The 13494-nt window shown below is 44.1% G+C and overlaps 1 protein-coding gene across 6 annotated transcripts in view; it reads left to right on the top strand.

The window, feature by feature from the left end:
- The window catches only part of LOC144724456 (ras GTPase-activating protein nGAP-like), a 589022-nt gene extending 579495 nt beyond the window's left edge, over positions 1-9527 (top strand). For all 6 annotated transcript variants that reach the window (XM_078603594.1, XM_078603592.1, XM_078603590.1 and 3 more), the window contains one exon: positions 774-9527. In XM_078603594.1, coding sequence (XP_078459720.1) covers positions 774-865 — 92 coding nt within the window. In that variant the 3' untranslated portion in view covers positions 866-9527. The remainder of the gene's footprint in view (positions 1-773) is intronic.
- Positions 9528-13494: the final 3967 nt, after the last annotated feature.

The following is a 13494-nucleotide window of genomic DNA, read 5'->3' as shown; positions in this document are numbered from 1 at the left end:
TATTGGGTTTGAGCATTCATGCTCTGCATTTTATTCATTTTGGTCTGTTTAGCATTCAAATTGAATACACCCAGGCTGAGTGGACCAGCTTAGCTGGATCGTTGTGTATATGTCCGTGTAGTGGTGAATGCGATACACTGCAGCCCAAGTTTAGGGTCTTTAACCCAGGCGCAACCTCAAGATTCATTGGCATCTGAATTTATTCTGGGCTTCCTTTAGGTTGACTTGGCATAAATTAAGTAACATGCTCTAGTATATCCACTAAGTACAGGACATTGTCAGCTTTAATCGGTGCTGCCTAGCAGCATGGAACCCTGTAATCTATATAGTAGGGGTAGTCTTTTTTTCTGTGAATGTATATGTGCGTGTTGTGTGCGCATGGTTCACATAATTAGCACTGTTATCCATCACCGGGAATCAAACTTATGCATCCGGGTTTAATAGCGCAGTGCACTAACCACTATTACTGGCCCTGTGCCTTCCCTTGGGTCGTCTCAGCCTTAAATGAGTACCTTGTGTAATGTGTAAACATGAGCAGTGGGGAGACAAAGGCGGTTTGTCGTGGTGCTGGCCCACGCCGCTGCCTCGTAAACTGTGCCGACATTCATAGGTGGTTCGGTTACAGCACTTGCCGCAGCGACCCGTGTGTATTGTATGTTGAACTTCTTTCGCGCCGTACGCATACACATTACACCTAGCCTCACGCAGGTGCCGTGGTGGTGACGTCGCTGAGTTGCAAACGGCGGTTGTTGTTGTCGTGTGTCGCGTGGCAGGACAAGCAAATCATTTCGATAAACATGGCCAACCGGCGGCTGGTGGACGCCGTGACCCAGCTGAAGGAGCGCTGCCACATGCAGAGCCGTAACGGCCTCTCCCCCGCCGCAGCCAACCCACCGCGCCTCTCCATCACGGAGACGGGAGAGTTCCGCAACAGCAGCTGCTAGCGGAACCCTCGGCACGCGCACGCGCGCACCACGGGACACGAGTCAAAGAAAACCTTGTGCTCGGCAAAGATTGGAAAAGTTTGTGTGTTTTTGCAGTGTTCTCTTTCTTGTTGTTGATGTTTTCTTCTTCCTAAAATTATAAACATTCCAATTGGACTTCCTCCTTTTTGAAAATGCGTCCATTATCATTGCAAAGTTAACAGCACGAGAGAGAGGAGGGAGAGGGAGCAGAGGAATGAGTGGGCTGGAACCATCTCATGTGGACACTCGGGCTACAGGAAGTCGACTGACAGTGCCGCCCTCTTGGCGACACCTCGCACCTCCACTCCAGAAGAAGGGGGAAGCCTCCAACGCCGCCGATGGTGCAAAACGAGGTGACGGGCTCAGACACAGAGCACCGACGAGGGTTCACGCACCAACAACTCAGGAACACAAGTATGAGGGATCAGTAATAACCAGTGCTGGCTTCGAATATTTGAATTCCTAAATGCAAATATAACCAAGCATCTCAATTTGGGTTAGATGTTGCAAAGTTCAGAAAGTCAACTGCTGAATACTGTACGTGAATTCGATTTTTTTTTTGGAATATTCATCCATAGATTTCAAACGTGTTAAAACCGGTAGGATGCATGCGATTCTAATCTCCTAAGTTACGGAAAATGTGCGACGGAGTTAAATACAAACATTCAAATGTTATTGTGACGGGAATCTGGTGTGGCTTCATTGACAGCTATTTGTACGTGTGCTACGCTGGTGGTGGCGTACGCGTGGGCTTGGGGTGTTATGTGAAACGTGAACCAAGGCCTCTCCAGAACGTGCGTGCACTGAAGCTCACTGCCAGCTACCAACACTGTCGTGTTGCGTTTAAACGTTATACAAGCAATTTTATTATTTCATGTGTTGCGTCAGTGTAGCTCGTCAAATAGCCACAGTAAAACAGAATGATTACAGAATGAGATGAAACTTAAACTTAATGACAACTATTATGTAACTACTAAATAGTAATAACGTATTCTATTTCTGACAGTGAACACAAATTATTGGACTGGAATCAAGTGCAGTGTCCGATAAGTTAAACAGACCAGTTGTTAACTAACACATGCCGAGAGTTGCTATTAAAATGTTGGTGGAGGGACATTCCTGTGTGGCACAGCAGTCTGTGTCGGCAGAGCCAATGTTTAAATACAAGGTTCATCACTTGCCAGAATTTGCCATCCATGGGCATATGGGTGCCACTACTAAACTTTTGGTTTGAGTGCCTGCTTTATTAGGGTATTTAATACACAGGGTGATATCTAGCACGACTTAGCACAGCTAGTAATAGGCATAAGCACAAATGCTTTGGACACACGTGCGTGAGATCTGGATGTCTTCGTTGCTTCTAGAAACACAGACCAAACAGATTAGGCTATTGCCTTCCGGCGCCAAGGGACCGGCTCCAGACGTGACTGTGGCATTGATGTCATGGAAATTCTTCCACAAAAAAACCTGAATGATTGAACAAATAAATTGGTAGATTAAACAAGACTGGGCTGTGTGTCCCTGTAGGTCTTAGAGCTTCGATTGACAATGACATGAGACAAAAGGGTTTTTTAATTCCACGTAGAAACAAGAGTCAGCATTCAAGACCAGTACAGACAATCTCATAAATCAGTGCGAGCTCCATTTAATTTTGAAATGTATGTTAATGTAACAACACTGTTTAATGTAAATTGTCTATTTTACCTTTTTTAGCTTCTTTAATCAATTAAGCCTACCATCTTTAAGAACACAAAGTAGACTTTATTCAGACATATCTATTAACAATTTTCACTCAATTTTATCTCGTGTCCTTATTGATTTGTGTCTGTTCTATGGTCGAGGCCTAAGCACAGGTGGTCATCTTTGGCCTTTGTCATGGAGCTCTGCTTGGTGTTGATTTCATCAGCAACGAAGGCACAGGAACGGTGATGAACCGCAACCCGCGAACGCGTGTTGTCCTTCCCCCATACCTCCGATTAGCACGGTTGGCTACGCATTGTGCGAAACAAGTTCAACATACATACGACGCGCGTTGCTTACTGCCCATTGCTGCCATAGGTATGCATTTGAGACTATGCCAAACTTATTTAGCTGAAAATTGAGTTTTAAGTTTACATTCTAATGGTGTTTCCCTTTGGGGTCGAGATTGTTCACCAGACGTTGTGCCGCCCATCGCTCGATCTAAAGTCGAGTTGCAATCAGTAAGAACTTAGCCACATGAGACCACAACTTCCCTCGTGTCCCTCATCCCACTGCTCAACTCTCCTGTCTCTAGATTTGGCATTGCCCTCAGTCATGTGCGTTGGGTCAACAACGCTAAAGAGGTCACTGCAGCTAGGGCCGATGATGTTACCGCTGTTGCTCCTGCTACTGCAACGTAGGCCCCGCGGCCTCATTAATAATTAATCAAATGCTCGTGTGCAGTCCCAAGTGTTGCATTTACCCATGCAGAAAAAAAACATTAAAAATAGCCTTTTGGCTATCATCTCTATTCTTCATTAAATAGCCCAAATTGATAATCATCTCAGGAAAACATACATATGACTTGCTGCATTATACATTTTTTTTTATTTTATATGTTGCTTCAATTCAAAGTGACATTATTTCAAAATTACCATCATGCATGTATTGTTCCTTTTTCAAAATTACCCGTGTGCTTCAACTATCACAATGGAGCCACCTACTGGCAGTTTATTGCATTGCGACCACGGATATCGTAGTAGCAATGCATTTAAAATTAAGGCCTGAGTGCGCATGCCTCTTAGATAGAGTACGGGGCGATGTGCACAGGGCGATGTCTGCGTCGCCCATTTACCGTATCGGTGCGGCAAGGCCAGCCACCTTCCGTCAACGCTGCCTCGTGCCGCAAAGTCTATCCCCCACGGGTCTGGTTTTCTGGGGCCCTTTGTAATGCCATTTCAAAAAATGACGCCCACCTCCTGTTGAGTCCATCGGTGTTTTTCAGGACGAAATCTATATTACATTGAATATCTGTACAGCGTGTATTTTAAGCTGTCAACTGAACAACACCACACGTAAGAAAAATTGGTACAGCCATTGATCTGTTGTGTTTCTTCCAAAACATGACTTTTTACAGGGTTTTGGTTTGAATCGTAAAGTGCACGTAGGCTGTTGTATCATAGAGTTGGTTGGGCCCGAGTGGTGGAGTAGAGCTTATGGTAGTCATGCTTGCAATATCGTCGTTTTACTTTTACCTTAAACTGTTCACACGGGTTGTCCGTGAAGTGGCCTACTGTGTTGATTCGATGCCCTAGGCTACCACGTGCTCCCCAAAGTCAGCTCTGACTTCGTCTTTGTTCACACTGTGCCTTATTCAGCATTGCTAAATCATTTCTTATGTATACTCACATGGCCTACGCATATATTTTTTACACTTTGATTTACTGAATAATTTACAGAACGGACAAGTGTATGTTCCATGCAGTGGAAATGCAGTCAATCTCTTGACCATGACTGTCGTATTTATGTGAATTGTATACAGTGTAATATAAAGCAGTGTATTTTAAGCATCGTCTTCTAGATATGAAGACACTTGTAGGCTTAATGAAACGATGGACATTCCTGCTTTCCCACCGTTTTCAACTAATCTATGAAGATGCATGGTCTATGATTGGAAACATCAAGTACATTTGACCAGCCGCTGGTTAATAATTGGTCATATTTGTTGGCAATGTAATGCAACGGAGTAAATAAATGTACAGTTCATTTAAAGTATGCCAATAACCAAAATTAGATGTGAAATGCTAATGGCTATTATAGCAGTTCACTGAAGCAACAACTTTTACACGTCGCATCAACATTTATTTCCTTTTTAATCAGAAATAGCACAGATATACAAGTATTTACGGAGTGTGTAGTATACTCCAGGTGGAAAGTTTTCATGAATTGGTAATATGAGAACCATTGACGCTGAAATATTTGTTGATAAAACCCCTTTAGCTGAGCGATGATGGAGACAAGAATATGATTTGTGGTTTATGAACAAACCAACAGAGGGCAGCTCAACTTGGGTCATTCTATACGGAACATTGGAGAGAGAGAAAATGGTCAGTGCTGTTAGAGTTATGGTAAACAATACATTATTTGAACAAGCCCTCACCTTACGCTCTGGATCGGCCTTCAAACATAAAGTTGATGCACGCGGAGTGCAAGGCCGGCTGTCTTGGTCCTGTGAAGGACCGTGTCGTGAACACGTTTGGCCCTTCGTGATTGTCAGAGCAGCAAGAGGCCATTTCGGCCGTCTTGCCGCAGGGAGGACCACGTGTGGGGTTGTCATCGTCTCCCCAGGGTAAACAATAGGAAATTAGCAATACACAGTAAACACGGGACTTGAATACCTACATAATCTAAAACAAACTAAAATAGAGAATGTATAAGTTACGGAATATCATCCAAGAAGTAGTGTTTACACAATTCTTTGCGAAGAACGATGGGACGTCGGCGAATAACAGAAACAAGGCTTCGCATTCTCTCTGCATAATTGTGAATCTTTATCAAATAATTCTCAAAGCTGCATTATCACAGCTTGCTCCGTGTTGAGGGAACAGGAAGTGACGCGAATCACAACCCTCATCCTTCAATCCGCATTTTATCAGAGAAGGGATCGTTAAAGGGAATGATGACTAACGGGTGGAAGGATGTCGCTTTTCCTTCTGATAAAGAGGCTTGCAGATTCCACTGCAATATGTTCAGCAAGATTACTCAAACGATGGCGGTTTTCTTGTACGTGTAACCGTGCTGATGTAAATGGTTTTCGTGTGGGAGGGACAGCGATTGCCTTCAATCGCAAATCTCAAAAATCAGCTTAATTGCTCGGTGTGCCTGTGTTTATCGGGGCAGGTCAGTGTAACACTCCTTGAGAAGATAATGCTCGTCAGACGCGTAATCTAACAACGTCCTGCTAAAGGTTGTGCAACGCGAATGCATGGTTATTAAGAGTGCGCTGGCTCGTAAAAGGAAGCAACACTGCAGGAAAAAGTCGGTGGGAGTAAAGTACAATGACAACCTTGACGTTAAATAAATCACGCACAGCACTGCGACATTTTAAACCCGTGAATGCATTTAGCAGCCAAACGTAGTGACCCGCAGCATGCCGCCCGCTGTGGCCGTAACAAAATGCTTCTTCAGTTATGCATCCGTGCAAACCGTGGAAGTTGTTTACCTTCCATCGCTTCCACGTCGTATTTGCCTGCTCCACAATACGTGGCAAGGAAAGAGGCATGTTGGCTCAGAGCTGAGAGTACGCGTGAACGTGCACGGAGGCCTTCAAGTTATCACTGTTTGGAAACTACTGATAGGAATTGCAAAAAAAATCCCCGATGACTAATATTTAGAGCGTCAGCATTTAAAGTTATCTGGTGTCATTTCTTGAAATTGTTCTATTACACTGAAAAGATTTTTTGATAGGTATAATTATGAACAATTTGCCAGTGAATGCATCCAACTTAAAAAAAAAACTTTCCATTTCTTGAAGCATTAAAATACCGCACCAGAATAAACTTACAAAACTTGGCAAATATCAACTTTCGTTTTAATGATCTGAATATATGCAGAGGAAAGCTGATGATGAACAGTTTTTATGAAACAATATTTTCTTTATACACATTTAAAATGTACATGTATTTTTCAAAATGTTCTAGTGCTTTGACGAAAGAGGTCCACCTGTACTTTAAGCAATTCTTCAGTAGCATTGTAATCACTGGGCCTGAATGCCCAACTGAGGTTAATTTGGCTGGCAACGCTCCATAGAGCCCTGCACCCATAAAGTGACGTTAGCCCACCCGTGCCATCTGCTTGCAGTCACTAAAAGCATCTCCCGACGGTACTTGCGAAAGAGAAACCTTCGTTTTAGAGTTTGGACAGTTAATTGTCAACACTTGAGATAAATTCCCGCAGCTGCTTAATATCGGTGGTGGAAAATAGGGTTCGGTTTCATCACACGCATTGTCTGCCAAATGAGATTCAAGTAGCTAAACCATTGTAACTTAATCGATTGTACTTGAGTGCGGAACAGGCAAAACAAAACTGGGCTCCTCTCAATGTGCCATCCCAGGCACAACCACACGCCATCTGCGGCGCCCTGAACCCACGTGTCACACTGGGCATCGTCACACATGAACCAGGATTGTGAATTGGTGTTTCTTGGTAGGCTGGACTGGAAGATAAGCACTTATAACTTTCAGAAACAGCTGCACCGTTGTGTAACCCGTAGTTGGTGTCCTTTTTTGCAAATGGATCAGTTATCCCTTTTATATAATAATGTTGGCAAAATGTATGATTTTTTTTATAAACAGTAGTGTGGTTTTTCAGAACAGCATATTTATTAATGGTATCAATATATTGGAACTAAAAGACGCATAGCAGTGGTTTTTCGTTTTCTGAGAGCTTACACAAGTTACATTTATGAACACACCTATATACCAATCTGATACATTTAATGAGGTTTATTGAAATTTATAGCACAGTATGATGGTAAATTATAAGCCGTTTTTTTGTAAAAGTTGTTTGAACTGGAGATAAATGTGCAGAGTCCTAGTACTTTTGTAATCTAACGGATTAAGTCCGCTAGTTTAATCTTTGCGTTTTTACATTTGTTATTGGCTTTAAACAGAATGTTACGTACACTTAGAGTAGCTTTCAACGAGTTAAACGGCGAGCAGCAAACGTGCACGATGGCCTCATTTGAACTCTCTCCGGATAAAGAAACGTGGTAGCTGATACTTAATATCCGAATGTCATTCCCATGTGCAAGTCCATATTGAAAGCAACAGTGGTGGATTAACCGTGTGCAGAGTAAAAAAATATATAATCTAGGAATGTATATATATTACATTTCTGCAAAAAGAAACCACCTTTATCATCAAAGGGTGCTCTTTCAAATTGCAAATACAATTGTTAAATTAATTTGGCATACGTCAGAATTCACTCTTCTTCGGCTTCAAGGAGAGAGCCAATGGTCTAAAGGTGTAATTACATAGACGTGTCAGTGATTCCGTTTAGACTGCCACGCGTGTATGTTCGGGGCTTTCTGCATCTAACCACTTGAGATGTATACGTACCGACACCTGCATACGCACAGCATGATGGGACACAGGGTAGGGGCTGGATTCTATGCTCACTGTGTGTAGAATGTTTCTAAAACGCTTGACCAGGTAAACTAAATACATTATTAAAAATAAGAAGATAAGAAACCCTCTGCATAAAGAATACATACTGCAGATGCGATTACGAAGAAATGAATACAACCTTAAAACCGAAAGTCAGCATGTATGCAGAAGAAATTGAATTACAGTACTTGCATACTGGACCTCGCATTTAATGATAGTCATATGATTTCCTGGTGGTTACTCAATAACGCCTAACATTTTACCATAATAGATGCTCTAAAAAAAGTGTAAAGCTATAAGACCTGTTAACTTTACAGCTGTACATGTATAGTACAACGTTGATTGACCTGCTTACATATTTTATTCGAACCGCTTGAAATATAGAGGCCCCTAGCATATATAGCAGATATGCAATTTCAAACGTACTGACACATACCTTAAAGCCACCGCCCATAAACCGGTTACCTAAACATTGCATGAACCATGACTGCAGCAGCAATAAACTGCAATAACATCACTCGTCGAAATCCAGACTGGGATTTTGTGTAATGTCAAATCACATTGGCAACATTCCATTTCGTAGACAACACTGAATAACTCCATAGGCGATTTTAAAATAATTGTCACGCTCGGCTCCACTACACAAAGGGAGTTAAACTTAATCAACGTTGCATTACACTGACAGCATTTTCACGTAGTCGGCATAACTGTGCTCGCTAATATACCTAAGGAAAAGACGAGGATATGTATAAGATTACATGCAAACTCTTGAGATGAGAGCAATGTGGCCCATGAACTTGGTTGTGGGGGGGGGGAAAGCATTGTTTGTGAATGTACGTTTGCCTGTGTTAACGTGGCAATAGAATATATCCAGACAAAGTGAAGCCTTATTTGATGACTACGATATGTACAGCATTGGATCACAGTGTGCGTGCGAAGATGGGTCATTTCTATAACAACCCTTGTACAGCCCTTCTTTAACCTCCTGAAGTAGGTTACATTGTACAGAACACTTGTTTAAAATGTTGCTATCTTATACTTCTGACGTTGATTTTAACGGCAATAATAGTATTTAACTCTTATGCTGCAGATCAGCACTGGCACAATGTACAGTACCAGAATTTATATTTCTGCTGATGGCTGAGTATGGTAGCATAAGCACACGTTGACATGCACTGTATATAACCCCATGATGGAACCTTTGGAACTTGTATGAGCTTGTCAGACGCCACAGAGTACTGCAGGCTTCTGAAATGCATTATCTGGGACTTCCATTGAGAGCTGGCGAAGCAGCATCTCGGTATAGAGAAGGAACGTGCTTTAGATGATTTACCTTGCACATATGCAAGCGGGTATGTATTAATTTCCCACTTTATCGAGGTATGAGAACTTGTACAGATGTGGTATACACCGAATAAAAGTACATTTAACTTTATCACACTGTTGCCCGTGTCGGTGTGATGGCGTTCGTGTGTACGGCGCGCGGTCGAGGTGGATGAACCACAACAGTTGAGAGAGGTGATCCAAGGGTTTGTCGGCTGATGACTTCGCTTCGGTGCCGCTGGTCAAAGGTCCCGATTGCCCCTAGAGCACGCGCTTCATTGTTGTGCTCCGCCGTGCAGTCAAAGAACGGTTCAGTCCAGTGAGTGTTCTTCACTCAGAGGGGGGGGGGGTGGAACTTTCACCGATAAGACATCATCATTGTGTGAGGGCCGCCACACATTTGAAACCATTGGGGGTTTTACAGCAACACGATGGTGATGTTAGGAGGTGTGTTCACCATTTGGGTGTTAGGGGCCACACTAAAGACCACCAGGAGCCGCCAGTGACCCACGGGCCTTGCAATGAGAAACTCTGGTTTAGCCTCAGCATGTTCATTACAGTATTATCATTCATGGTCATAATTGGATTCAACAATCGGTTTTGTGTTTCATTTTTTTTACCAACGTGTTTGTATTGTTTTATCATTTCCGCTTTGTACTTTTCCTCCCCTTACTCCCCTAAATGTAACGAAGTATAATGTGTAGTGTTCATGAATCGTTCATTATTGATTCACACGTATGCAATTGAATGTATATTTCTGTGCAGATTTCAATCGTGACGCAAGTTGACGTTCCCCAGGAAACATCATTTTTCTAATAAAAAGAAACAGCTCGCAAACCGGATGACTAGACGTCAGCAAAGGACCGCGTGTTGGATGACATTTCGCACACATTTACTCGATTTTTACACAAAAATGCACGAGCTCAGTTGTAGAAAGGCTCGATCATTATTTTATCAAATGATTTACATACAGGTCCACTAGCCTGTTATACATACACATAGCTTATAAATACCATAGAGAACCAACACACGGGCACATGAATAGGGAATCCAACCGCGTGATCAAGTTGGATTTTGAAAACTTTTCTACCATTCACCAACGACGCCCATCAATCGCATTCTAGAAGAGCCACGTCGAATGCCATTTATGCCTGGCTTGTAGACTATGAAACAAGGCGTTTCATTAGAGTGTGGGGGGGGGACACATGTGCTGTCGATGAGGATTTCGGGCAAATAAAACGCGACGAGCGCTGGCAAAGATGTGTCGTGGATTAGGGGCCGTCCATAAATGACGTCACGCGATTTTGGACGATTTTTGACCCCCCCCCCCGTCACACGGCGTCACAAAAAGTCAGACCCCCCCCTCAAATATGACGTCACACAGCTCTGCCCCCCCAACCATATTTCCATTTTGAAAATAAAACATGCTTCAAATCGCTTTAAACTATTGTCATTGTAGTGCGTATTTAATGTGGCGCTGCACTGTTGTAGGGGTGTTGTTATAACAATTAGTGTTGTTATAACAATTATATATTTATTTAAAGTTGCGCATTTTTATGTGACGTCACATTTCTTTAAACCACCCACCCCCCTCGTCACACATCGTCACAAATGTCTGACCCCCCCCCCCCCCAGGTGCGTGACGTCATTTATGGACGGCCCCTTAGGGGCCCCGTGGTACAGCAACACCCTAACAGTTGCTGTAACGACGTTACCCCCCCCCCCCTCCTCGTTGTGAACACAGCGATCGAGCCACACCCTACAGTCGCACAAGATGTAGGCAAGTTCCCCGGGTAACGCCGGGTATTTCCTGCCGGTTAGTCATGAATACTAAACGTTACTAACAAATAATGCGGAAATATTGTGTCCGTCGGCCTGTTGTCCCGTCTAATATAAAGATGTTTTTGGGGTAGATCGCGTCAATATAACACGTTCCTTCGGAGTGGGCAGGTAGGAACTTGGTTGGACAGCGCATTCGTGCACGACAGACAAATACAGTATGCACAACCGACAGACAAATAATCCCTGGTAGGAAGTGTGGAACCTGTTGTTCCAACCTGTATAAACGTGTCGTTAAAACCCGCCACCACCCGACACAGCCAACTCGTAAGGGTTGTCACGTAAACAGAACGTGACCAATTCGTTACTAGTACAGCACACCGGTGTGTCGGAGAGCCAAGCCACAACATTTACAATCCGAGTACGACGTTTCGCCAGTAATTACTACTAGCTTCATCAGGCGACAGCCCCGTCACGCAAATTGCCGGCTGGGCTGTCCAGGCGTCGCAGGCCAATTCGCGCATCCAGGACGGTGTTCTTTCAGCGCAAAGACGGAACCATTTTCGCTCATGGTTGAACAAATTGTTTCGTGATACTGAACGGCATTCGTCGACGGTGTTGGACAAGCACAACACTCAACACATTCCGTCAGTAACGCTGTGGCCGTGAAAGGGAAAAAAACATTAAGATAGGCGGTCGTTTCGGGTAATGGAAGGACCATTTCCAATTACAGTAGAGTATATTTTTTCATTTAAGGCAGTTTTAGTGACGAATGTGTTCAGGGACCGTCCATAAATGACGTCACTCACCTGGGGGGGGTCAGACATTTGTGACGATGTGTGACGAGGGGGGGGGGGGGTGAGAAATGTGACGTCACATCAAAATGCGCAACTTTAAATAAATATAGACAACACGTTCTACTTAATTAAATAGACTTTTTAATAAATGTTTTCTCCTACAACATCAGAGTGCAGCGCCACATTAAATACGCACTACAATGACAATAGTTTCAAGCGAGTTGAAGCATTTTTTTTTGGGGGGGGGGGGGGGCAGAGCTTTGTGACATCATATTTGAGGGGGGGTCTGACTTTTTGCGACGTCGTCTGACGATGGGGGGGGGGATCAAAAATCGTCCAAAATCGCATGACGTCATTTATGGACGGCCCCTCAGATGTTTTGTTGTTTGTACAATAATTGAGCGATATCACGGAGGATAATGCTTCACAAATATCTCTTCTTGTGGCTGATGTTGACGTGGACCCACAAGTTCTGTGGGGAGCGGTGGTGCGCCACAAACCTGGCTACCCGAGTTCGATTCCCCAACACCAGTAACGATCACTTGAACCGATCCTCGGTCTCCCCTAGGTCGACTCAGCCTCAAAACGAGTACCTGGTGCGGTGTGTAAAAAAAATCGCCACTGGTTAGACAAAAGCGGCCCGAGCGTGGTGCTTGCCCACCCCATTCCCTCGTGTGCCGTTCTGGCCTTGGTGGGTGCTCGCTCGCAGCACTCGCCCCCCCAACCAGCCTGTTGAGGCGACACGAGTTGACGTTGGCAGACGAACCTTCTGCAGCTGGTGTCGACTTTCCCACGCGTGTTTACGCTGCCCCCTGGCGGCGCGGACACGTGGCGCTGTGCGGGAGATGCGTCAACAATCGGCCGATTTGCGAGACAGCCATCGATCGATTGATTGATCGGAGAGTGGTATCCACGACCATAGGGGGGGAAGAAGAAGAAGACGAAGACCCGAGACCAGATGGTGGGAAGCTATCAGGACGGACCGTGGAGGTCTCCCCTGTGCAGCAGCTGCGGGTTTTGTGCAGAGGTGTTGTGTCGTGCAGAGGCGTCGTGCAGAGGTGTTGTGACCGCAAATGTTTTTTGGCCACGCTGCGTGCCAGGAGGGTCGTGATGGTTCACTGGGAGATGATAGTAGACATGAATCGTATGTTAACCAAGAAAGCCTGTGTGTAAATGCAGGTGAGTTATAAGACGAGATTTTAAAAAGTGTAACGGAAGGGAATTCCACAATCGTGGAGCCTGGCTGCAAAAAGCTCCGTCTTCTCCCACAGAACAACAACGTTCTTTGGAATAATGAGTAGACCGAAATCAGCAGATCTAAGTTTACGCAGTGGAATATAAAACTTAAGCGGATCGGTGGGATATTTAGCAGCCAGCTCGTTCAAGGCCTCAGACGTGAGAATAAGAATCTTATAGTCGATTTTGTACTTTACAAGGAGTCAGCACAGGGAGGAAAGAGGAGGAGTAATTTGGTCACAATTTCGATCTGGTTAAAACCCACGC

The sequence above is a fragment of the Lampetra planeri genome, chromosome 20, assembly GCF_965212315.1.
Source record: "Lampetra planeri chromosome 20, kcLamPlan1.2.h2, whole genome shotgun sequence".
NCBI lineage: Eukaryota > Metazoa > Chordata > Hyperoartia > Petromyzontiformes > Petromyzontidae > Lampetra > Lampetra planeri.
Note: the sequence above shows the minus strand (reverse complement) of the source record. Positions and strands in the feature narration are given on the sequence as shown.